At 38.6% G+C, this 26,544-nt stretch overlaps 1 protein-coding gene across 1 annotated transcript in view; it reads left to right on the top strand.

Annotated features, from left to right (window-relative positions):
- Nucleotides 1-26,544, top strand: part of ROBO1 (roundabout guidance receptor 1) — a 935,708-nt gene that overhangs the window by 862,809 nt on the left and 46,355 nt on the right. Inside the window, exons 13-20 of the mRNA XM_067543346.1 lie at nucleotides 1,079-1,160; nucleotides 1,331-1,499; nucleotides 1,595-1,761; nucleotides 5,933-6,054; nucleotides 8,719-8,950; nucleotides 10,341-10,462; nucleotides 14,116-14,287; nucleotides 23,370-23,567. Of these exons, the coding sequence (XP_067399447.1) occupies nucleotides 1,079-1,160; nucleotides 1,331-1,499; nucleotides 1,595-1,761; nucleotides 5,933-6,054; nucleotides 8,719-8,950; nucleotides 10,341-10,462; nucleotides 14,116-14,287; nucleotides 23,370-23,567 (1,264 nt within the window). The remainder of the gene's footprint in view (nucleotides 1-1,078; nucleotides 1,161-1,330; nucleotides 1,500-1,594; nucleotides 1,762-5,932; nucleotides 6,055-8,718; nucleotides 8,951-10,340; nucleotides 10,463-14,115; nucleotides 14,288-23,369; nucleotides 23,568-26,544) is intronic.

Below are 26,544 nucleotides of genomic sequence, written 5' to 3'. Positions count from 1 at the left end.
CAGATACAATTCAGGGTTTAGTTTCCTGTCCCTATATAGTACCTGTTCTTGCGGCTTTTTTGGTTCAAGGTTATATGCACATATGTTGCACAAAGTGTATGGAAGGTAGATCTTGACAACATAAATATATTTTACAATGTTTAATCAGCTCTGTTTAGATGACTTTCTTGGGGAATTGGAGCAGAATACCTGGTCAATATTTCTGTTCATTCTGGACAAATTTGTTTGATGTCTTAAAATATTGTACTGCTCTAGCTTATCTATTATTACCTGCAGGCTGTTTGCGCCTTGGTACATCAAAGTCATAAAATTAGGTCTTTTGTGGGACTTCTCAGCCAGCACTATGCTACCCGAAGGTTCCCTCATTACCTGGTCACAGGAAACACCACTATGCCAATGCAGAATTTGAACTTCTGACCTTTCAATTCTGAGCATTGTGGGTGTTTTTTGTTTTTTCTCGGGTGCTAAGGCTTGAGTATAGTCTCATTTCTTTGATCGTAACTCTTTTGAATTGTGATTGTCACAGATGAACAAATAATCTACAGTTCAGATTTGGATGATGATAATATGGGGGTGCTTGTATTTGGTCTGCCACAGAATACAATTTACCTTAGTCCAAAGAACCCAACCTGCACACAGCCTTGTGAACTACATAAGCCCTGTTTTAAGGTTGAAATTCACTCCCTGAGGCCATGCATAAATCTCTAAGCACCATTTACGTGAGAGTTTAAGCAGTACCCAGGCCCTTGTCTGGGACTTTCCAAGTTCATTTCTTCCCATGGACGTCAGCAGGAGTTTTGCAGAGTTAAGGAATGAGTGAGGACTACAGGATTTGGCTGGCAGTTTAATTCATTACAGAATGAGAAATAATACATAAAAAAGTGTTAGCATTTTCCTGTGCCTTTAAATAGCATTGAATAAGTATATACAGAATCTCACTTAGCAGTGAGAAGTTTCTGGTAGGGAAATTCTAATGTATTTATCCACATTGATGGTGATGTACAGTTTTGTAATTACTTTTTCAGCTCACTGAGTGCCTGATTGTTCCAAATATTTATTTTCCTCTTTTCCCACTCAGCTGGGTGACACTGGTCGGTACACCTGCATTGCCTCAACTCCAAGTGGCGAAGCAACCTGGAGTGCTTATATTGAGGTCCAAGGTAAATCAATCAGGGTTTCTCTGCTTGAAGAAAAAACATAAAAGAAAACCAGAAATCAACATGCAACTGTTATCTAATTTTGTAGTAAATGGATAATGCAGATATGAACATCATTGAACCCCCCAGCCACTTTCTGTCCATACTTAGCTGTTTTTCCCCTTTTTTGTTAGAATTTGGAGTTCCAGTGCAACCACCAAGACCGACTGACCCAAACTTGATTCCTAGTGCACCATCGAAACCTGAGGTTACAGATGTTAGCAGAAATACAGTAACATTATCATGGCAACCTAATTTGAATTCAGGTGCAACACCAACCTCTTATATAATAGAGGCCTTCAGGTATTACACTTCTCATGTGATCTGATTGTACTTATACTTTATATATGGTTAAATAAGCATACTCTAATCTGCTGTTCTGTGTGGTTTATCCTTAGCCATACATCTGGTAGCAGTTGGCAAACTGTAGCAGAAAATGTGAAAACTGAAAGTTTTGCAGTTAAAGGGCTGAAACCTAATGCCATTTACCTCTTCCTTGTGCGGGCAGCTAATGCATATGGACTTAGTGACCCTAGCCAGATATCTGAGCCAGTGAAAACTCAAGGTAAACCTATTTACTGAAGCATTTAAGTCCCACAATGTCTGTAATGATATATTACAGAGCAATATTAAATGTGATGATTATATGTATGCTAACTTTAAAATGGTGTCTAAAAGTCATTTTATATACTAGAGAGTAAACTTACATTGCTCAGAAGCTGCATTTTATTTACAAGCTGCTTTAAAAGGTTATCACTTTGCCATAAGGGAACCCTAATAATTTTTATCCAAATATAGTTACACCTAATATAGTGACCCATTTTAGCAGCACTGTTAATCTTTGGCTTTGTGAAGTTTTCACACAAACTCCCAAATTCTGTGGAAATTATGTAATTGTGCCTAGATATTACCATTTTAAAAAGAAAATCAAGCTGTGATTAAGGTTCAGAGGGAGAGAGCTGGCAGTATTATATGCTGCATGTTGCATTGGGGAAGCAGAGAAATTAAAAATTTGGAGATCCAGGGTACCACTTCACAAGTAAAGGGTATTCCTCAGCAAAGTGGCAACTATTAAAGGTAAATCCAGTGGGGGAAGAGACACTTCAGTAATACCACAACCCCTACAGTGAGGCAGTTGGAATCAGTGTCACCACACTACTATAATAACATTGCATAAATATGGGGAAGTCCTAGGGCAGATGGAATTCATGGGCCCAGTGACATAATAAATTATAATAAATTTAGATTAATATAGACAACAAATTAAGTTGCGCCACAGCACTTAGGCACTGTGCAGTCAGAACTGTGCATTCATATGTTTTCAATCCAATAACTTGATTGAATTCATGAGATCCAAAGACTGAGAAAATAAGACAGATGTGAAAAATTTTTGAAGGTGGGCCAATGCAGACAGGGAGTTCTTAATTTGGTGTCCAGTCTACTTCTAATCTCACAATATTAGTTGTCATGTTGGCAAATTAGCCATTTGGCATCAGATGTTACAAAACCCTTCTGAGAAAATGCACATACATAAATCTAACATAATACGACATTTATGCTAAAAGCAAAAGAATTAGTTTGAGTAGCTCAGTGAGTGTGAGCATGCATTGTTGTTTGTGACTGTATCTACAGTGCAATCAGAGGTGTGACTGCAGCATGGGAAGACAGACCTGAGCTAGCATTGGTATAACTAGCTCAAATAATAATAGCTGTGAAGCTGCAGCAGCATTGGCTAGCTGGAGTGCATATCCAGGGTCCCAGTAAGTTTTGCACAGCCTGTGCACCACGGCTTCACTGCTATTGTTGTTTGAGCAGCTAGATCACAAGCTGCTGCACGTGCTGTAGTCATGCCTCTGATTGCAGTGTAGATACCCTGTGTGTGAAGAAGTTCCTGAGGGAAAGGCGAAGAAACGAGTTTTGCATTTAATGATCAGATTGGTTGAGTTTTGGTCATTCTTATCTCTAGTGGGAATTAATTGCACAATTTGGCTCAGGGTCATGCGAAAGTTCCATCCTCTGCACACACAAACTTCCCCTATTGGTTTCGTTGTTCCAGTAGAACATAGCCAACACAGGAGATCATGGTCACAGAGGGAGAGATAATCTCTCAGGAGACTAGGCCTAATCCCATGGAGGAGTGTAAATAACTGGATGGAGACACTGAAGTGACTTTTGTGTTCTATGAGAAGTCAGTGTAGGGGCAGTTCATTGGAGTTACATTGATATGGCAACCTGTGTTGCTATGCAGGTGGGCTTCTGTGTTCTACACCAGTTGAAGTTTTTCAGGATTTGTGGCTTCCATCCTAGATATGAGTAGCTATATCAAGCCTGAAACTCCCAAATGCATATATCACTGTAGCCTGGTGTGCCTCTTATAAAATGAAGCAAATTAATTCGGTCGGTTGCAGATGGAAGTGGGTGTTTTTTGCTTTCATGGCTATTTGGACTTCCAGTAGAACTGAGGAGGTTAAAATGACCCTAAATCTGTGGGCCAAATTAACAGTCTGAGGGCATATGTCCTCAGTAGTGGGAAATGTTATAAAAGAGGCAAGTTCTTGAAAGCATTTCCCTCTTCCTCCCAGTATCACCTAAGTCTCACATGAATTCCTCTCAAGCCAAAATAGGTCAAAATATTGACCTTTGATCATAGAGGCTGACTGTTTTAGGGGTCTTGTGATAAATACAGTTCAAAAGTGCCAATTCCCTTCTCCCCTACTTACTCGGCCAGCGCTCTTTTAGTATTAGTAAAGCCTGAACAATGTACTTGGATCTGTTTAGATACAGATTATTGATACACCCTGCTCTGGAAAGCTGAAAAGTCTAAACGAAAAAGCCATAGAGTAGCCACTGAGTAGTTCAGAGGTATAATTCAGAGGTGTGAAGGACAAGGTTGGTTAACAGTTTATTATATTGTTGGTGACTCATCTGTTGTGCCATATTCTGTTTAGGCCACTACTCATTAAGATCACTCTCCCTTTAAGCTGAAAGGATGGTCAGAGATTTACACAAATCCAGGTTGCAGAAGTTACTATCATTAAGAGTATCAGAAAGAGGGAAAGGTATATGGATTTGTGGACCATTTGGCGGAATGTTTTACATATGTATACAGTAGCTGCTCAATGGTGTGTTTATTTTTCTCAGTCTTCATGGCTCAGCAGCCAGATTTGTCACTCAGTGCTTGCACATAGGCCACACATTGATTATTTAGTTTTGAAATAATCCCACAGTACTGTGAATATATTGGAGAAGGTGTGTGACAAGTTGCCAGGTGGCAAAGCTCTTACAGTCTCAAATGTGGGCTGTGCTGCTGGGTAAAAAATGTGTTCACATACCAATATCTTATGTAAGTTATTGGCATCTGAACAAATGTATGTGTATATCCTTAATTTAATGGTCTGTAATTTGTTTTTAAAAACACATTGTGTAATGGGCTGGAAATTTAACCATCCCCTCAAAAATTATATTTTTTCACATATCCCCTTCATATTTTGTATGAGCATTTTCCATAGGGAGGTCATCAACATACTACTATCACTCCTCAGCCGGACTAACCACCCTCAACAAACTCATGGATCTGGCTTTGTTGCAGTCATGGATATGCACATATACCTTTCCTCTATACTCTCTCTCTGCCCATTCTTGTGAACAGGCGGTTATTGAAATTGTCAAGAATCCTAATGCGTGTTACAGAAAAAAGAGTGCTTGTAGATTCAAAACCTTGCCTAAATACTAGAAAAGATTAGACTGAGCGGGTAACATGGAGCAAAGTGCATGTAACATGCTTGCATATATTTGTGATTGTAAAAAAAATCAGTACTTTTCATTTCATATGAATTTCTGAGCCTGGGATTTTATCTCTGTTGCTGACATGGTTTTTGTGTATAATGAAGTGATAAAAGCAGGAATTATGAAATTAATACAAAAATATTGTACTATGCTGTCCATGGTACATGTACACTTCAGACACCATGTGATGAGTGCACTATAAATGTATATATTTGAGAAGAGTCATTTCTTTTCAAGAGCTGTGCATGCAAAACATCCTGACCCCGTTGTACCAGCTCAAATGATAGAACACATCAAATGAAATTCCTCTTTTCATATGTATGAACAGTTCTTTCAACAATAAGACACCAGTATTGGATTTACAAATGTCAAGGGAGACAGAGGGCAACAGTGCTTTGGCCCCCTGCTCACTGAAGTCTCCAGTCTTTGGAAGACCTTGCATCTGTGTGGTTCATTTTTCCTTCTTTAATTACTATACTAGAGTTAATAGGTAATTAAAAACCAACAAAAACACTTGCTAGAGCGGGACTGAGTTTATTTTTAGACACACCTGCTCTTCTGCCCCTCCTGAATTGTTTTCTGGTTTCTCTGGTGTTTAAAGTGTAAGAGGTTCCCTCTCCCTGCAGGAAAGAGAGAGTTGCATAGTGAGAGGTGATGTTGCTGCTGTAATCTACCATAGTTATCCCTGACCTTGTTCTTTCTTTTTACTCCTTGCTTCCCACCCACTTCTCCCCTGTCCCCTATTGCGTCCGCTGAAAAAGCAGATTGTTTTGATCTGGTAACAAATTGGCTATTTTGGCAAATTTGCTGTGAAAAATGTTTCACATAGCTCTATTTCCTGCATGTTTGGACTCTTCCAGCAAGTTCTGTGGGGTAAGCCTATTTTTCAGTCAAGTTATGTTCTTGGAAGACTAAGTTCGTTTATATGAATGAATTCTTACTTGTTCCAGATATTCCACCTACAAGCCAGGGTGTAGATCACAAACAGGTCCAGAGAGAGCTTGGGGATGTGGTTCTGCATCTTCACAACCCCACCATCCTTTCTTCTTCCTCAATTGAAGTTCATTGGACAGTAAGTAAAAATTATAAAGTGGGAGGGGGCGTTGGGCAGGGAGAAGGAGAACTTTTATTTAAATCTCAATACTATACCACAGTGTTGATGGTTGCGTTAAACTATATAAAGAAGCTATGAAAATAGTTTGCTCTTGTGCATGAAAATCATTCCCTGAGTGTTGGCACTATCTGTGCTCCACTGACTGTGCCTGGCTTAATCAGAATCTAGACAAAGTCAACCACATTCACTGTTTTCCCACTTTGCAAAGCATGCTATGCCGTATGAAGGGTGCTTAGCTTCCTTTGTCAGGAAGCAAAGGGACTGATCTGAAGTCTACTCAGGTTCATGAGAGCCATTCTGTTGCATTCAGCAAGAGGTGTATCAGGTCCTAAGCCTGTTTGAGATAACACAATAACTCCTCAATCTGTAAACCAGAGTGGGGGGAAATATTGCATAAAATAGACCCTACAATGTGGGAATTGTGATGTTCACCCACCCTACATGAGATATTGAGAAACACACATACATACACTTCCACAGCACAGAAACTACTAGGTTAAAAGTGCACACACATAATGTGGAGAAGAAAAACACAATGGGAAACAACCAGGAATTGTATTATTGATCATCACTCTATGGTCAGTAGCAGTTAGGTCAGAGTTACAGAGGTCGTGGTGGAAGAGTGTGAAAAACAGGGTAAGAAAAGAAAAAGATACTATAGAAGTCTCCATGGGAGAGGGGTAAGAAGAGAGATACAGAGGAGGGACAAGGAGAGAGAATGAGAGATTGGGGGTTTAGAAAAATTGAACAAATACAGGGAATTGTAGCATGAAGGGGATGGATGAGGAGAAAAGAAAGAGAGAGAGTACAGTATGAGGAAGGAATATGGGTATGTGTACACTGCCGGCTCCTTGGGGATCGATGCAGCAGGATCAATTGAGCAGGTTGTGGAGACAGATAAAACTGTTTGTTGCAATGTAACACCCAACCAATATGTTTTATTTTAAATAATTGTCTGACGCCATTAATCTGCCTCCCCAAAAGGAGCAAGGCTGCGTCGACCGGAGGCATCTCCTGTCAATGCAGCACAGTGAAGACACTGCGGTATGGCAACCTAGTTTGCGTATCTCTCATTGACCACCGGTGACACTGTAGACCAGGCCTAAATCTAATAAAGGAAAGATATAAGACAATGTAAATGAAGGTACAGCTGTTTCAAGCAATATCAACTCGGTGGTAAGGAAAAGAGAGGTGCAACTCCACCAGTGGGGACAATTAATCCCAAAGCAATGGACCTTTAAACTCTCGTCTGGACTCCATTCTGATCAAGGCAAAATATTGTAGACATGATAAAGAAGTGATCACAAGATACTGCAGCTGCGATGGCATAACTTTGTAAGAAAAGCATTTTACATTGTCAAGAGCTGTCGAGGAACTGACTGCTGTGATACACTGTAATTACAGTGAAACCTGCACTAAGGACCACCTGCATCAGGCAATCTCCGGTATTAACTGACCACTTAAAAACATCACCAAGCTTCCAACCACAATTTTGTTTGACCTTCACTTACAGAACAACCTTTTCCAGGGAGCCAATTTTAGTTGGTCTCTTGGGTGGTCTCTTATAAAGCATTACCTCAATTTTAGCTAACGGACATTTTTCACACTATTTAAAATAAAACATGTTGCTTGGGTATTACATTGCAAACAAATAGTTTTATCAGCCACCTGATAAAATAGTTTAAATGTGATAAATCTGAATGTTTTTAAGTATATTTTTTAAGTTTGAATTTGCCTATACATCAGAAATAATTTATCAAAACCAGTGATTAAAGCATATTGAAAGCAGCACAAGAGACCAATTCTATTAGGTCACCGCTTGTCTCGAGTATCCCCAAATATATTGACCCTGATTCTTATTTACACTAAGGCCTCTGCATACTGCCGAGTGACATAAAGTAGCCTTAGTGCAAATGACAATCCAGCCCACTGAATGCTGTTTTGATCCATCTTTATTAGTAGCCTTTTTCCATTAAAAAACTGATTTTTATTGGCCCTATAGGTGACTGCTTAAAACAGCATCAGTCCAACAGCACAGTAACCCCCTTGCTGAGTCAGTGGGAATGGAGGAAGTGCTTGGATTAATCTGGCCTTTGAATGAGCCAAGCATAATCATCAGAATGTAGATAGTGCCAGTTGGCTGCCCTTTAAAATCCACTTCGTCCAGAAGGAAGCAGGCAGGAAGCAAGGGTCGTTTCATACAATCTGGGAGGCTTCCATCCCTCAGAATGGTTGGCTTGTTTCTTTGTTTAATCTGTATATTCATCATCTGAACTATTAAAATATACATCCCGATCCTGCAAAGAGACCCACCTAGGTAAGCCCTTGCCCTGCGTGGAACCTCATGGACATTGGGATTATTCCTTTCCCAAAATATGGGGCGTGATTCACCATTTTGTTATCCCAGTTTTATCTCTTCATTGAAATCAATGCCATTCTATGAGCATAAAACTGTATTAATGCAGTGGTGAATCAGATCCATGATGTCCTGTAATTCCAAAGGAATTACTTGGATAAAATAAATGGATAGTTCTTAGTATTTTGCATAATACCAAAGGCGATGTTATGCTTTTATTAAACAGTCTGTTGGGCATTTACTAATGTATGTTTCTACTCTATTAGGTGGACCAGCAATCCCAGTATATCCAGGGATATAAAATTCTGTACAGGCCAACTACTGCATCCCACGGTGAATCTGAATGGTTAATTTTTGAAGTGAGAACACCGACCAAAAATAGCGTTGTCATTCCGGAGCTGAAGAAAGGTGTAAACTATGAAATCAAGGCTCGCCCTTTTTTTAACGAGTTTCAAGGAGCAGATAGCGAAGTGAAATTTGCAAAAACCCTAGAAGAAGGCAAGTGGCAGCAAGACTGTCTTCATCTTTTCTTTTTTGAAGTAATATTCTGGCCTGTTTCTCGCTGATATGTTCGTTATTTGATTTTGTTTGAAGTGCACACTCTATGAGAACACAGCAATCCACAGCTGAGGAGACTGTCAGCATGTTGGACTGATCTTTATGTGACTTGTTTGGTGACACAGAAGTAAATATTCAAAACTTTGCATGTGAGAGAGGCATGTGCAGAAATCCCCTCCAGCACATAAAAAGGAAATGTGCTTTTTTTTATCTCCATTGCTGTGTGTTCTCCTCCCTGCTGAGTTCACGGTCTGGTCACAAATGACTTGTGTCAGATTCAAACACTTACTAATCACTAGCTAAAGTAGATAGCAGATATCCTAGAAATCATCAAAGTATTGTAGCTGAAGGAACGGAAACCACATTTTTAGAGGACTTGTGTATCTGGATCCGTGACTAGTACCAAACGAAAAGACGATGAGTGAGAGCAACAAATATAGTGGGCTAAACTATGCATCCTCCTCTGTGCATGTGCTAGAAAGAAGAGAGGGTTCACACAGCCATTTCCCTCACCATAGCACTTTTACTTGCAGGCCAAACAAAATCAGAACACTGATGGCTAATGCCTCAGAGTAGATATTTCAGTGCATTGGTTGGGCCTATACTCACACCATACACATTGCCTGGACTAGTTGTACAGATAATCCTGACTGCATTTCCTCTAGGCCCCTAAAACAGTCTCAAAAGAGCAACAGCTGAACCTAGAATGTCTTAGGATGTCTCTAATGAACAAAAAATAGGAATCTTCTCATTGCAACTACCTAAAAAATAACTGAAGTTTTAAGTAGTAAATATGCTATTTAATTTGATAAAAAGGAGAAACTGAAGCTCAGAGAAATCACAGCCAACATTTTTAAAGCATCCACTATTTTTGGTGCCTACATTTTGAGTGTCCAAGTTGACTCACCTAGGGCCTGATTTTTCCAAAGTGCTGAGCACCAAAAGCTCTATCCGAAGTTAATTTGAGCGCTCAGAAGTTCTGAAAGAAAGAACCTATGTGTCTCAGGTTAGGCACCCAAAATTAGTGGACTCTTTTGAATGTTTTGATCTAAGTATTAGGTCAAGGTTACGAAGTGAGTCTGTGGCCGAGCCAGCAATGGAACCCAGGACCCCAGCACCTGTTCACATCACTAGATTACATTCCATCCCATATAAGTTTACCTAGATGGGCAGAAACACCCTTAACAATGAAACAAGAAATTACGATTACATTTGTGTTTGCGGAATGGGCCATTTATAGCAAGAACTATCTGCAGCTTATTAAAAAGCATTTGGCAAAATCGTGATTGAAAAAACAACTATTTAATAGTCTGGTTCTTCCCGCAAACAGCTCCTAGTGCACCACCTCAAAGTGTTTCAGTGAGTAAGAACGATGGGAATGGGACTGCGATTGTGGTTACCTGGCAGCCACCTCCTGAGGATACTCAGAATGGAATGGTCCAAGAATATAAGGTAACATACAGTGTACTTTTTCACTAGCAAAGTATTGGCATGCTATTGATGGATAACTTGTTCGTGGATGCTTGGCTCCATCTACTGGTAAAAATCAAAGCATGTGGAATCAAAAAATATTGCTCAGTTTATGTTTTGTATATTACCATATTCAGGTATTCTGTCTAGTCTGTGGCATCTTTACATGTACAAGAGCAATTAAAACTGCCTACTAATTTGAATGGGAAGATGGTAGAGCAAGAAATTAAAGAAAAGTCCAAAATTCATTATTAAAATAATTCATTATTAAACTTCTTGTCTTTGCTATAAAATGAGAATTGTGTACACAAACACAAAGAGAAATATACCAGTTCAAGAACTGTTGTGTGACCAAAATAGGGTGTTTGAGGAAATAAATGAGTAATAATTTAAATGGCTCAGACACAATTATTAACTGTGTAACGTTCTGAGTAAATTGTATCTTTATGTTAATCTGGGATAGTTAAAAACATATGGAAAGTCTTTCAACAAAACAGCATTAGTGTAAGATTAAATATATTTATAGCAATTTTCTCTTTGGTTTCTCACAAATCTATCTTTGCATTTTAGCTTTCAATATACTGTATACATTTTTGACATATTACATTATGTATACATTATTTTACAAGTACAGTATCCAGTTTTTATTATTTAAGGCCTCTGTAGCAACATACTGTTTTTATCTTACAGCAATTTAAATTGAGAATAAATGACATAAGAAAGAAATGAAGCTAAAATTGCCTAAGCAAGGCTGATATATTGTAAGTGTCTAGTTATGGATTTCAAGGTTGTTTTATAGCCACTAGAAGCAGGATGGTTTGTTCTAGTCTGTAGCAAATTGGCATTGTTGAGAGGATTTTAAAATCACAATGCCTTAGCCTTTTTTTTTCTCTTTTTTTTTTTAAATAAAAAAGGTAAAATACCATAGTGAAGGCATTTATTCCTAAACCTCAAGACTCATTCCACTCATTTCTTTTTTTCCCCTGTAGAAAAGAAAAAAGAGTGGAGGTCACTTAGCTTTATGGTCAATTTAAAATAATAAAATGCCTTTCAGAACCTGATTTACTGGTAGAAAATAATTTTGTGGCTTAGTTTCAGGCTTAATTGGAAAAAATATTCACAAAAGAAGTTTTATTTAAAAGCAGTTAGACCTTGAACTAAAGAGATGGAATTATTCACCCACCAAAAACTGCATTAAAAGAATGTTATGGTTGTGGGGACAAAACAATACACGAAAGGAAATTCACATTTGAGAGTGGAATATGCTATGCAGTGTGTCTGCTAGCATCTGGGGACAATGGGCTGCAGTGAGCTATGAGTGGACAGCTCTATGCCTATGCAGCAGTGCATGGTATGTTGGCATGTTTCACAACAGTGAGTAGTCCTGCGTTTATTGTCTGTGGCTGCCACTGGTTTTTAATGTGGGTCGGTGGATAATTTTCCCTGTGGATAGAAAAGAGGTGTAATGAAAATAGTGCATAATTATGTTTTGTGTTTAAAAAACAAAAACAACTTCAATGTTAGAAACAAAACACCTGGAAAAAACCCTGAAATTCAAGTCCTTTTTTTTTTTTTTTTTTTTTTTTTTTGGGTACACAAAAAGGAATTAATGATTATTCCACATGCGGATTCTCTTTAATTTTTTTTCAAAACAATTCAAACCCAGACTGGCTGAGACCTTGCATACTAAGTTTTAGGATGGAGCAAATTTGAATGTACTATGGGTTATAATGGAAAGGATGATACAGCCACATCTACTAGCACGTTACAACAAACATTAAAATGAGGCTAGAGTCAATTCCTGCTAGTTAAACATAGGTTGTTTTTGTGTTTCCGGGTTGTGGGACTGTTAAGCTTTATGTGTGTGTATATGTGTGTGTGCATATATATATATATATATATATATATTCTGTTTGTTTTGTGGCACGAGGGGTCGCAACTACTCTTGTGAAGGCTGAATAACTGTTCCCATTCCAAATTCCTATATTCACTTATTAATAGCTTTCTAAAACATGCACTGTTATCATTGTATAATTTTTCTATAGGTTTTATAGGTCATCATCTATAACTGTAATGGCACTAATAATAATGATATCATTTATTTAGTACTCATTTATTAAAAGTGAGTGGCTATCTTATGTTCTGGGCACTCCTTGACACATTTCACAATTCCGCTCATTAACATGGATTACTCCATTGACACCCCCCCCCCCTCATCTGCCCATAATAATCCAGCATCTGAAAATATCTTCCAGTTCTTTATATTTCCCCACAAAAGTCTGCTGAATCCTTACATCTAAGGTGAAGATATGTGTCTTGCAGCATGCCCACAAGGCCAGTGTGCTAGAAATTTTTGTGAGTTCCAAAGCTGAGTGGCCCTCACAGAACGTACTGTGCTAGTTGATCCTGTCTCCCTTATGAATGCTATTGATCTCAACTGCAGAAGAATGGTGCAGGAAGAGTGAAACAGTCTTTCAGATAATGAGGTTTTAGGCCATTTCGGGCTTTATAGGTCAAGACCAAAACCTTAAATTGCCTCCTGTATTTAATAGGTAGCCAGTGCACATCCAAAAGTACTGGTGTCATGAGTTCCTAGAATGACCTACTTCATAACAAACAAGCTGCTGAATTCTGCACCATTTTTTATTTCCAGATAGATTGAAGGTCTAGCTTCAAGTAGAACTCATTACAGTAGTCTGATCTGGAGGTGACAAAGTTGCAAGTTCAGATAGCAAAAGTAGTTAACGCAGTCTTCTGGCCATACATTGATTGAAAAATAGGTGATCTAACAGTAGCCACTACCTGCTTTTTTAAAGAGCAATTGGGAGTCCATCCAGCCTCCTTGGTTGTGCATCTACCCCCAAATGGTGAGCAAGCACCTTCAATCAGAGGGGAGAACATTATCTCCCATCTCATCTAATAGTTTCCCCCTAACCAGTCAATATCACATGAATCTTCTCCAGAGTAAGTCTTGACCCCCTATGCCCCTAGCTTTCACCCATGCTATGTTCTCATCCCAAGGTTGTGATTTAACTCTTAATTAAAGATGGCTTGTCACGGCACCATCCCCAGTCCCTGCACCCAATCCTTGTTTGGTTTACTATAACTCTTATTGCTTCCAGCATGAATACCTGTCCTCATGGAGATGTATGACTTCATGTGAATACACGTTTCATCAAACATGTATTTGAACAAAACCTTGCCTGACCAATTATTCATGAAAAAGAGAGTTGCAAATACCATTAAATGTCATCAAATTGAATTCCCTTGTTTTAGCCATGTTCAATGGTTCTTTCTTTTTTTCATTACTTGCAGAGTGCTACCAGTGCTTATGGTCTTTATTAGCGCTTACGTCCTGGATCAATGTGTCAGAAGTTTAAAAGGGACCTATCAAATTATCTTACATTGTAAACTCTTTGGGGCAGGAACCATCTTTTTGCTCTGTTTTTGTACAACATCTAGCACAATGGGGTTCTAGCCTGTGACTGGGGCTGTTAGTGATATCGCAATAATAAATAACAGTAATAATCTAATTCAGTTCCCTTTATCAAGCAGGAAGTACCATATCATATCATGTAACTACCCTTTTAGCTTTAACTTTTAACACCCAGATATGCTATGTACTTTACCTACAGGTTTGGTGCCTTGGCAATGAAAGCAGATACCACATAAACAAGTCAGTGGATGGTTCCACCTTTTCTGTAGTTATTCCCTCCCTAGTTCCTGGTATTCGATACAGTGTGGAAGTGGCAGCAAGTACAGGGGCAGGACCTGGAGTGAAAAGTGAGCCACAGTTTATCCAATTAGGTAAGCCGTCTGGTAAATCTGCCTGTAAATTCAGTGCCTTGTTTATTTTGCCTTTTATGGATCCAGGAATATTTTCAAGTCAGGCAGACTGTGGACTGTTACTTGAATTTTAAAATATTGAGTATGGTATTTGTGGTTTTGGACATGTATTGGAAGTGAATTCTAAAGACAGAGTTGTAACAGCATGTCGCAAAGGTTTGTTGTATAATGACTGCTGCATTTTAAAAAACAAAAAGTCACAATTAATTACTGATTTTGGCCGATGATTTTGCAAAGTGGTTGATATTTAAGATTGTCATAGGAAAAACACAGCAGTTTAAACTGGGCCTGAGCCACCAAGTTTGCTACATTCATATTGATTCTGGCCTCCCCGTATCAGGGCAAGAGATGCAACGGTGACCTTTGCACTTCTTTCTTCCTCATCTGCACCAAGCATTCCTCTGACACAGTTTAAGACGGGGGGCCATAGGATGTGGGTATGTCTGGAAGTGATGTGGGATTACTGCTGGTTTACAGAACAATATTTAAAATATCTTGAAATATAGTGAATGCTGCTCTTTATTAGCATGATGAAATCAAAACACACAGACATTGGGGTTAGTACTCTGTCCCATCAGACCAATAGAACCTCATCATGACCTTCTGCCCTCCTCTATCCCCCATCATCAAAAGATCTATCCAGTTATATGACTTTACATTTTAAAATGTGTAGTTATTGGCAATGAAAAATGGACCCTACTCTGAGTGAACAATTTCTGCAATATCAAAAAATTACATGTATATACATTTGGCCATTGAAATTAAGGTAACTTTCAAAGTATTGCTTATAATTTGGGCATGTGACTCCCTTTGATTTCAATGGAAATTACATAGCAAGAACGCTACACAAAACTTTAAAAAGAGACTCATTAATGTAGCATATCTATAAGTGTTTATTAACATGTTCTCTTCTGTGCCCATTTTCCATTCTCAAGAATCAGGATTTCTCTTTCACTGCTGATGTTTTGACAACCTTGAAATGTTAAGGGTTATAGACAAGCTTAATGAAGAGGCCTTGACGTCTGAAACTGCAGGCTTGATAGTAACATTTTTCTTTAACGCATCTGCTAGTAAATTCATCCTAAATAAATGCCAGTATTACAAGAACATGATTTATTTAGTTGCCCTTCTTTGCCTTTCCAGTTAGCAAATTTGGAAAAGCAACATAGACAATTTGCCTTATCAGGACTGAGCAGGACCACTAGTCTGCTTCCAGCAGTGGTATGTATGGACACTTCACTAGAAGGCAAAACGCCATAGTACTACACAAGGTACAAGGGGAAGTTAGATACCCATGTCCTTTTGAAAGACAATAGGAGTCAGGTGCCTAGTCTTTGAAAATCTTCTCCTAAAGCTGTTGATTAGTGCTGCACAAATGGACGAAGTCTCATTGAAAGTCAGTGGAACTTAGGCTCCCAAGTGCCTAAATCACATTTGAAAATGGGACTTAGGCTCCTAAATCACGTAGGTGCTTTTGAAAATGTTGCCTGAAGTCTCTCTCCTCAAGATTGTATTTTTGATTCATCCAAGACTTGTAGTAAGCAAAAGTCATTATCATTTGTTGTTTAGTGGTCCCTTGCGGATCTTAGTCCCAAGCCCTAGTGGACAGATGGAAACATTACAGTTGACATCCTTAATGACATTTCAGGCAGAAGCCAGGTATGGCGCATTGTGGAAAGAAATAATTACACTGTCTGAGAGTTCTAAACCACCACCCTCCTCCCGCGCGTCCCCCATCTCACTTCTGCGGCTAGAATGTACATTTGAGGCACAGCCCTGTGCAACATAGGTGTGGTAGAGCATTATCCCAGTGGGAGGTCTCAGAAACACTGCGTCTGATGTAAGCAGCCTGATTTAATCCTTTGCTGTGACCTTTAACAGTGCACATCAGGCACCCGTTTCTTGACGAGCTGTGCTGGCTGGTGATGAAGGAAGTGGAGCAAAGCCTCTTTCTCATTTGCCCCCTTTGGAGGAGATTAGCATGCTTATGAGTACTAGCCTCAAGCAAACCTTGTGCACCCTAAAAGCAGGATGTTTCTAGCACCTGAGGAGGTGCTCCTTCTCCAGCTCCCTCTCCCCTTTCTGTACCCATGCAGGATCTGATATGATCTGTGGTGAGATCCTCAGCCCCACTACTGCACCTTTACACCTGGTCAAAGAACCGGAGCAATGTAAAGGGCCCTAAAAGCCTTGTAACTAGCTGTTGAAAGGATTCCCTTGGCACAGACACAGTGTAAGAAAGCTATATGGCTCCCTTTTGAGGACTCCTTTGCAAGCCCTGGGGGCAGAAAGAGTGTGCAGGGACCATGCTGTGGAGATTCTGAGCGGTACTGTGTCCCATAGGGGCTACCATAACTTAAATAGGGCTACCTAAGTTACAACAGGGAGACTCTTCAGCCAGAGCAGTCCAGAATAGTGAGAGTGGTAAAGTGGCTTAAAACTGCCTTACCCTATCCTGGGCTGTGAGTTCTGTGCTTGTGCCTTTTAGAGGCTCAACATAGAATTTCACCCTTGTTTACTGGATGTGCTCCCAGAGAAGGAGCAAAACAGTGAGGAATAGGTGGCACCATTGCTTTCCAGTAGCTGTTCTTAGGATACAAAACTTAATTTGCTGACCACTCTAGCACTTTTCACCACCAATAAATTCAGTTAGATGGAGAGAGCTTTTTTATTCCTTTTTGGTTTGGAGGAGTTTAGGGGGGCAATGAGTAAGGATACGAGATTCACAGAATGTTTGGGGGAATTGCCAGTTCCTGTATCTACATGCTAGATGAACTGAATTACTGCAATCACCAATTGGAGAAATCTGTATTTCCTTCTCAGAGCCAGGCATCTGAAATATTTTGCTTTGATGTCAGTTTCTGAATTAGTATGCTGCCACCTTCATTAAACTTATTACAAATTCCCTGTGTGCATATTAGATGTACTGTATGATTTGTATATTCATTTAAATTATTGAATGTCTCTCACATTTAAATCAGATTTAGATCTTACTCTAAACAATTCTTGATTGTTTGATTGATTAAAAATTGAGGGCTAAATTGTGACTAGCCCTAAAACTACCCCAGTGGGGAATTAGTTTGAGTAAATCCCCCCATACCACATCCCTCTCCTGCACAGTTACATTAGGGCTACACAGATCTTGGTTATGGGTGCGAGAGCAATGCTATGAATGGTTCCTCATGCCAAGAAATGAGTATGGGGACTTTTGGCTGGGCATGTGAGTAGAAGTCAGTTGCACCCATTCAAGAACTATTAATCTTTTTGATACTGATCTCCACCATAGCTTCTGTTCAGTGATGGAGTACCATGGATGGCAGTTTTGAAATGTTGAGAGTCCATTGGCTTGCTGATGCTTCAATAGTGAATTACCTGTTACATCTTGCAGCACATTCTGCCCAGTGTACTATTCACATGAGGCAGCTCAGATGCAGTTAATATTACTCATAAACATATTAATCTGTGTGAATACATTTTATGCATTTATTTCTTAAGAGGTTTCTGTAAAATAATTATAAATGTTAAGTGCTTTATTCAACCAGTGGATGTCTCAAGTGTACAAAATACAAGAAACTCTTAGTGCACCTTTATTACTCTAATCACTCACATTTTGAGATGTGATTTGTGAACTAATTACCATGCCTTTAGGGAGATTATTCTGTCGACTACTGCAAATAACCTACCCAATATAATATCGTGTCTTTTAGACCTTCACAGAAAGCCCCATAGAAAGCCCCATTGAAGTCAGTGAGGCTTTGCATGGGTGAAGCACTCCACTCACTTGCAATACACTATAGGGTTGTAGCCTAAACGTGGCACTTCATTTATGACATTGTACATAACTAGAAAGAAGGCAAAATATAACATTAATAAGTTGATGATTTATGACCAAAGAATTTTCATTCAACATTATATATGCACACACAGGGGGTTGTGGGGCAGGCATAATTGCAAATTTGAGCATTCAGAAGTTAGGAAATGTCAGATTTATGTTTGTCCGTGCAACCTTAATTCTCGCTTCCCTTTGACCAGCTCCCTTATGCACTGAATGAGTCAGGAGTCCTGTGGAATAATTAGTATCTGATCATATAGTTAAAGACTGTATCCTTTGCATACACATGTAGGTGTTTACATTGGCCATTGTGATTCTGGCATTTCCTAACTCTTGAATGCTTGAATTTGCAACCTAAATAACTTTATTTTAACATAGTATTTTTGTATGTAATTTACTAGTCTATTTTGAAAAGGAGAAAGATGGAAACCAATTTTGTTATATACATCTGTAACAATCTTGTATCATACATCATCGGTGTTTAAAACTTGAACCTTCCACACAGCACAGGCTGCTAGTCCTTGAACTGTAGTCCTAACTACATTAACTGTCAGCAGGGAAAGGCTATTATCTTGGGGAGAGGATAGGCCACTGGAGAAATATATCAGGTCCCGGAAGTGGTTTAGTCAGCGTGCTGTAGCAGCTCTTAGGCATTCTCAATGCAATGTGTGCTTCTGCAGCTTTGGCAGCAGTGAGCCTGGCCTTAGAAGGTTCACAATTCCTTATTGTTTTGTCATGCTGCCGGCATTTACCTGAGGAGTAGAAACAACAGCAGGGATATGGTGACTTTTTTTCAACAGTTCATATCTCAGCAAAACCTGAATGGAATTTCATGGGACAAAGAAAAGGAATTTTTCTAGCCCAAGGGCTTTCTCTCTGCTTAATTTCAAAGGCCTGATGCAAACAATGAAGCGTTAGAGCTTCTCAAAAAAAAAAAAAAAAAGGCTGCAAGAATCTTTTATAAATGAAAAGTTGTGTGTTCCTGTAGTGCAATCTGGACTGCTGAATGGCTGAGTCACCTCAATCCCCCACTGCTAGAGCCCACTTTACCCTGCTTTTGCTCTGAGAACCCCCATTCCTGGGGTGTTCATGCACAACCTTTAGTATGTAAACTGCCTCCAACCAAGTGAGTGAGTGCTTCTAGCTGACCACTTTTTGGATTATACAACAGAATGACCGCAGTCTATACCCCCAGGCCCAGATGCAGCCCTAGGAGCCTCTGTTTTACAATGTTCAGTTATGCCCACTGAACAATGCAAACTCATATAAATTCATCAATTTAACAAAGAAATTGATATGCACCGACCTTGTTAGTCCAAGTGGCGTCTCCAGCACACTTTAAACCAAATGCACTGCTTTAGATAAAACAAACAAATGTATTAACTTACAGAAGGATTTTAAATGATTATAAGTCAAAGGATAGCAAGTCAGACTTGGTCAAGAGAAAACAAAAGCCAAAGGCATTCTAAACTAAGCTAAATACCTTCAGCAACCTTACAAACTTAGATGATTCTCACCACAGGCTGGCTGGTTTCCTTTCAGCCAGGGATCTCCCCTTTGATCACCATTTCAGTTGCTTGGTGGTGTTCCGTAGATGGAGATGGAAGGGAGTGAGCATGGCAAATGTCTCCCTTTTTTAAAATGTTCCTTCTCCCCGCTGGGGCTTTGTTGTCCCCCCAATACCCCCCTCCCCCCTGGTCAGGTGACAAACAATGTCCTTGTATGGTTTTATCCATGTCCTGTGTCAGTGAGCATTACCTCATCCTCTTCGTGGTTCCAAGCTGGCCAAGGGAATGAGGGTGATACTCAAGAGTCCAATTGATTCTTTGTTGTTGCCGAGGCCACTCCTTTGTTCCTGGGAAGCTGATCTGGGTTTGTCCTATAAACACCTTGATGAGGTGTGAACTGCCCCCCCCTGCCCAGAAGAGTTTTGCCTGGATATGTTTCAAGCCATAAGAACACATCTTTGGGAATATTACATAGCGAAGACTCCTGACCATACCCACAAAATTGCAATAAATGTTACTATAACAATAGTGCTCAGTACGTCATGAGCATTCTAGAAACATTTCATATGACATACTTTGCATTAAAAAATACATAATTATACTATAAGGGTGAAAATGGGGGTGCAGGCCATCACAAAAGTGTTAGCAACATATAAATATAAGGGTCGCTACCAGTTTCCCTTACAATTAATATTTAGCTTCTATTATTAAATTAAAGGAATATATACACACAAGCATATTTGTGTGTGTACAGATGTATAATATGTACGCCAGTCGGTTTAATGACTGAAGTGTGTACGTGTGTGTGTGTGTGTGTGTGTGTGTGTGTGTGTGTGTGAGTGAAAGGGGGGGGCTTTTTGCCAGTGTAGCATGCATACCTGCATGTACCACCCATATATATTATCTATTTCAGGCTTGGTGCTTTAAATACAATTTATTATGATGGTATACAGGTACTTGCAGTGGCTCACAGAATAATATCACTAAAGGCATGCTAATTAGCTCTCAAATCACATCTCACTCAATGTGAGAGATTAGAACAATAAAGGTTCATGGAGTATTTTGTACAGCAGACATCCACTGGATGAATAATGCATTTAACATTTGTATATGTGTAAAAGTATTGCCACTATCTTTATTTGTCTTACAGAATCATTTACAATGCTGGCTCCTTATGTACAGCATAGGGCTTCATACATTTTATTGATTTTATGCTGTATTATTCTTTTTTGGTGGGAGGGGAACAGGGGGAATGAGGTTACTTTTTCTTTATTGTATATGCTTCATTAGAAATATGAGAGAGAAATATGGAACAACAAAGAAATGCTAACATATGCAGAACAATAAATAGGTGAACAATGTCTCCAATGAAAATTCCATTTTCCATCAAAGAAAACAATTTCAAATAATAATTACAGTATTAAAAAAGCAAATTTAGTTATTTTGAAATTAGAATGATGTTGCAGTTTTCAATATCTTAATATAGCTTCAGCTGCTGTGAGACAAAAGATGAGATAGTGGCAATTTTAATTCATTAGTCACAGTACACTTTATACAGTTAAGCCCATCTGGCCACTTGCATGGAACCTCACTCGGCTGTCTCCATAAAATTTGAAGGAACCCAATTTAACCTTGCACAAATAGCCATGAAATCTATAAACCTAGCAGACACAAAGGGTGTATTAGTAAGAAAAGAATAGGCCTGCTTGGTGAACTTTCAGACTATGAGTGCTCTTAGGATCACAGAAGATAAAAGGCCTGTTACATGAAATAAAACTTCCAGTCACCAAACAGTCAAAGGCAAGTGATTGCTTGCGAAAATAGGTATTCAGCCTGGATGCCACATAGAATGAAATCTGAAATTCTGTGGAAGAAAAAGCCAAGAAAACAAACTATTAATAATTTAACCATTTCCGATCTATAAAGGTGTCTGTTTCCCAGAGCAATTGTTTTTCTACAATATGGCTTGTTATCCCTGTAGTCTATAGTGTCAGTGTCTATTTTATTTTTGGGAAAGAATAAATGTGTGTCATGATTAAGAGTATTAGCATGTTACTGGTTAGTGCTTAGAGCATTAATGCTGTTGTTTTTTTTAGGTGATTAGTTTTCATTTCTTAGCCAGTATTCATTAACAGAATTTAATCAGGCCACCTGAGCAAACAACATACTTCTCTCCTAAAAGTACAAATCTCTGGACCAGATACAACTATCTTATTCATATAGAGTAGTATCTAACTCCTTGACTGTTTACTCTGAAATGAACAGGACTGTTCGAAGAGTTAAGCATTACTCAGTGTGAGTGATGTAAGGTACCATTCACTGTGAATGCAAGTTTCAGAAACTGGCCCTCAGTGCAGAAAGCAATAATACAGATCTGTCAGCTCACAAATTTGCAAAGAACACTTCTTATTGCTAAAAATCAATATACCTGAAAGATAAAACTCTAGCAGACAAAATGTCTTCTCTTTGAGCAATCTCAATGCAGTTATAGGCTATGGGTGGGTAGAATAGTCTGAAATAGTGTTAGTAGAAAGTACTTACAGATATAACGTATGGAAAGAGAAATGAAGATTTAGGTTAAAATAATAAATACCTTGGATATTAAAAATTAAAACTCTTATCAATTTAACAATTAATTAAAAGTTTTTCAGCTGCCCTTTGTTTCTGTTCTGATTTCTAAATTTGAGTAGTTGATCAAGGGGAACTCTGCTTTTTCTAGTACTCGTAGGTCCTATCTGATTATTTTTATTGCATCATACCTTTTCTTGGCATATTTAATATCCCTTTCCTACAGTTCTTCTTGCCTTCTCATAGCTATAGTTTTAAAGACTAGCTTGTCCAGCCATGCTAATTTAGTAGAATAAAGTTATTTTATTCACTCACTTCTTTAGCTAGTCTTGAATTTTCGGTCATCTTGAATTGAAGTCAAAACAAGATGCTGAGAAAAAAAACCAGAACATGTGTAACATAAGATTCAAGTCTCATGTCCGAAACTGCTGAATTTAAAAAGCATTTCTTCAATATCCACTTTATATAAATGTGTTTTGAATTTGTAATGCTTCTATGATTTTCACTTCTGGGGAAGTATGTGTGTGTTCGTATATGTAGCTTGTTTCAGAGCTTTTGTGGAATAGGAACAGACTTCTCAACACATTCCTTCATATTTCTTCAGTTTTCACAGACTCACTATGTTTTTTGTTAGCTTTTATTTTTAAATTTAATCTGAAATCATTTGATTTGTGTTATATTGCAGAAATGAAGAAAAATTATAGGCCAAAAATTTTAAACCTGTGAGTTTGAACTCAGCCTTCTAAATCCAAATTTAGTCACCTAAATAAAAGGGGCCTCATTTTCAGATGTGCTAAGTAGCCACAATCCTGCTGAAGTCAATGGGAGTTGGGGCAGGGACCATCTTTTTGTTCCATGTTTGTAAAGCACCTAGCACAATGGAGTCTTGGTTTGACTCGGTTTGCTATGTGCTACAACAGTACAAATAATAAAAAATAATAATAATAGTTATGTAGCAGCTCTGAAAATCAGGCCATGGATTTAGAAGGCCAACTTTAGAGACCCAGGTTTGAAAATCTGGGACACGGTATTTTTAATTCACTGTCTAAAATTATTATTTCTTAGTAGTAATAGCACATTTAGTTTTTACAACTGCACATCTGAATTAATCAGAGATTTTGGGTATCTTTTTAAGATTCCCATGGAAACCCTGTGTCACCAGAAGACCAAGTCAGCTTAGCCCAGCAGATTTCAGATGTTGTAAAGCAGCCTGCTTTCATTGCTGGCATTGGTGCAGCCTGTTGGATTATTCTTATGGTCTTCAGCATCTGGTTATACCGCCACCGAAAGAAGCGAAATGGACTCACTAGTACTTACGCTGGAATCAGAAAAGGTGCCGTATTACATCTCTTGATCTGTTAATTCCTGAATGCATATTTATTGGCCTTTATAGCCTTTTAATTGGAAAGACCTTGCTTTGAATTCTTGGGGTTTGTCCATGGAATAATCAGGTGGACTTTGCATCAGGTATTCCAATGCAGACACAAAGATTTTGATAATGTACTACACGGAACTTCTCATTAAGAGCTTAATCAAAATACACAGGCTAGCTTTTCATTTTAAATATATATCGGTGAATTTAGTGCTGACAGCTGTTTATATATTTACAGAACAGTATAGCAGCAGGGCAGGTTTCCTCTTGCTGCCTTGCCACTATGCCACATGAAAAAAAACAATATGCATCCTATTCACTCATTTGCCCTCTGCTGAGAGTGCTAATAATCATGTCAGTTATAGAGTGCTTTTGTGTGCTTGTGTTCCCCACACATTTTGGGGGAGAGGTAAGGTGACTGAGGAAGCAGAATTGATGGAAAGATATTTTCATAAATGCTGCTGTGAAACAGTCCTATGGAACCAAATTTTGGAGCTTGTAGGTTCCTAGGGGGACTGCCTGCAGCCTGTATTCAAACTTACTGTACATCCAAAATGGCTGTATTGCCTCTAGCTTCTAGCTATGTTCACTTTCATGTTGTTATAATCATTTATATAGCATCGTTAGTGTGCATAGTGCTTTACAACTGGTCACTGAGACAGACGATACATAGAATCCCTGTCCTGAAGATCTGCTGGTCTAAGAGCAAGATTTCCATTGACTTCAATAGACTTTGGATTGATTGGGCCCTAAAGTTACAAGTGGGTATAATACAGTGCAATGCATTACAACTCAAAGCAATGCCATTTAGACAATTACAGCCTGAAGGTCATAGAAGTTGGAATGCTTCACAGACTGGGTGAGATTCCGGTAGCTTTTTAATGGAAAAGAAGGAGGGTGCTGGATGTTAGGTAATTAAAAGACTGAGCCAAAAGGTGTAATGAAAGTGGCGCATTTAATATATTTTAAATGTAGGCTCAAGATTGCATCTTCCATCATTGTAGATGTGAATGTATGCTGGAGGTGGGCAGGGAGGCAGATAACACAAACATATTTTTGAAAGGTAGTAAGCAAGCTATCACTATGAAAAAAGGGCAATTCAGATGATCAGGCACACAGAAATCTTTTGATGGGTGAGAGAAATTATATCTGAATACATGAACTGTGCTCTCTAGCCTACATACAAACATGCCAGGGTTGTTTTTTTTTTTGAAACACCTGTTCCTTTTGGTCTTTGACAAAAGGTTGGCCACTAACACTTTAGAAATGGCTCGAGAGAAGAATCAGTGTTTTTGATGACACAGAGTCTTGGACGACTTCCATGCTATTAAAGCAACAGATTGGTTGGCAAAATTTAGGCTTGGAATTTCAATGGAGATACAGCCATGTCAATGAGGGTTGAATTTCACCTTTGCTTTTCTTTCTCTGAGAATGTTAAGACACGAGAGAACTGTATGCACTGCTGCATTAACCTGCTCTTTTTTGTTTTACTAATAGCATGCTGCCATATGGTCTTTCCACACATGCTTTCAAACTAATCTCACTGTGCTGTTGGCTGGATTCAGATTAAGGAAAAACCGTAAAATATAAATTAAAAAATAACAATTAATAATATTGGCATTTGGTGGTGTTCCAATCTGTTGTGGGTTATGAATTTCTATAGAAATACCACTTTGTGTAGTTCTTAAAGTACATAGAGGGTGGACCCTTTAATAGAAATATTTAGAAAGGTAGGACTCAAGTCTGTGTTAGCAAATGCACTTGAAGTAAAAACAGCATCTTTGGAGAAATAGAAATCATGAAATAATCTACCACTGTGCAGTACATTGTCATAAATGTTGAATGTGCACACTGAGTAATACTGAACTTTATTAACTTTTTTTTTTTTTTTAAACATTTAGCTTCAGGCTAGACATCTGTTAAAATACTTCAGTGCCCACACACTTACATATTTCTCAAGCACCACTAGGCACCCAAAACAGTTTATTAATGGAAGCTCTGAGAATGTGTTGTTCTTTGGTGAGCTAGCTGTAAAGATTTCATTTAGTTTGACCTCTTTTCATCTGTTCCTTAAAAACTAAGCTAGGTTTAGTAGTTAGCTCACAGAAAAGTGATGACAAGGACTATTCATTTTTTTCTCATGTCCTTGTGATTGCAAATTAATGTGGAGACACTTCATTCTTCCTTGAATAGCTCTGGTTTTAAATGCACCTTTTTTTTTTTTTTTTAATGAAAGCTTGTTACTGTGGCTCTGTATTTTTTGAATGTAGCTAAATTACACTGACTGTGTGAAAAGACCTAGCTGAAAGAAAACACAATAGAATTCCTGAGATAAAGACAGCTGTGCTACAAATGAAGCCTGCATTGGGCAAAAATGCTCAGAGGTTTTCCGGTTTTTATTCAGTGTCATATGCTTGGAAATAAATGGGCTTAATAAGAAGTGACAAACATGCAGCATACTCTAACTGTACTTTTGGGTCCCAAAGAAACTCCAGGGCCCTAATCCTAAAAGGCAATTTAAAAAAGATATCAGAACTATCTGCAATGTAAAATTATTAAGCTGTGTTTGAGCACCTAAATCTCTTATTCAGCACATTGTCTTCATATGGCAGGACTGCTAACCAAATTCCAGTCCTAAGGAGTCTTTTAGTGAATGTTCTGTAGCGTCTCTCATTTGTTTGTTTGTTTTCACTTGGAATCAAGAAAGAAATCTTAGCTTTTCTCTACCCTTCAGGAATACAGAAACTATGCTACAAAATTCTACAGAAGGGGGAGTATGTCCTGTTGGGGAGAATGGATGCTAGTGCACAACATCTGGATTATAGAAGCCTTATGGAGTCAATTAAGATTTATAGTGGCAGTGAGACTGAATGTTTTCAAGGACTGTTATTGTTCCATTGTTAACCTTTCCTATTAAAGCCGTGGGTTGAAAGGTAGA

Source organism: Emydura macquarii, unplaced genomic scaffold (genome assembly GCF_026122565.2).
Source record: "Emydura macquarii macquarii isolate MOO-44397 ecotype Brisbane River unplaced genomic scaffold, CSIRO-AGI_Emac_v2 contig_75, whole genome shotgun sequence".
In the NCBI taxonomy this organism is placed as follows: domain Eukaryota; kingdom Metazoa; phylum Chordata; order Testudines; family Chelidae; genus Emydura; species Emydura macquarii.
This window is presented reverse-complemented; position numbering and strand designations above follow the sequence as displayed.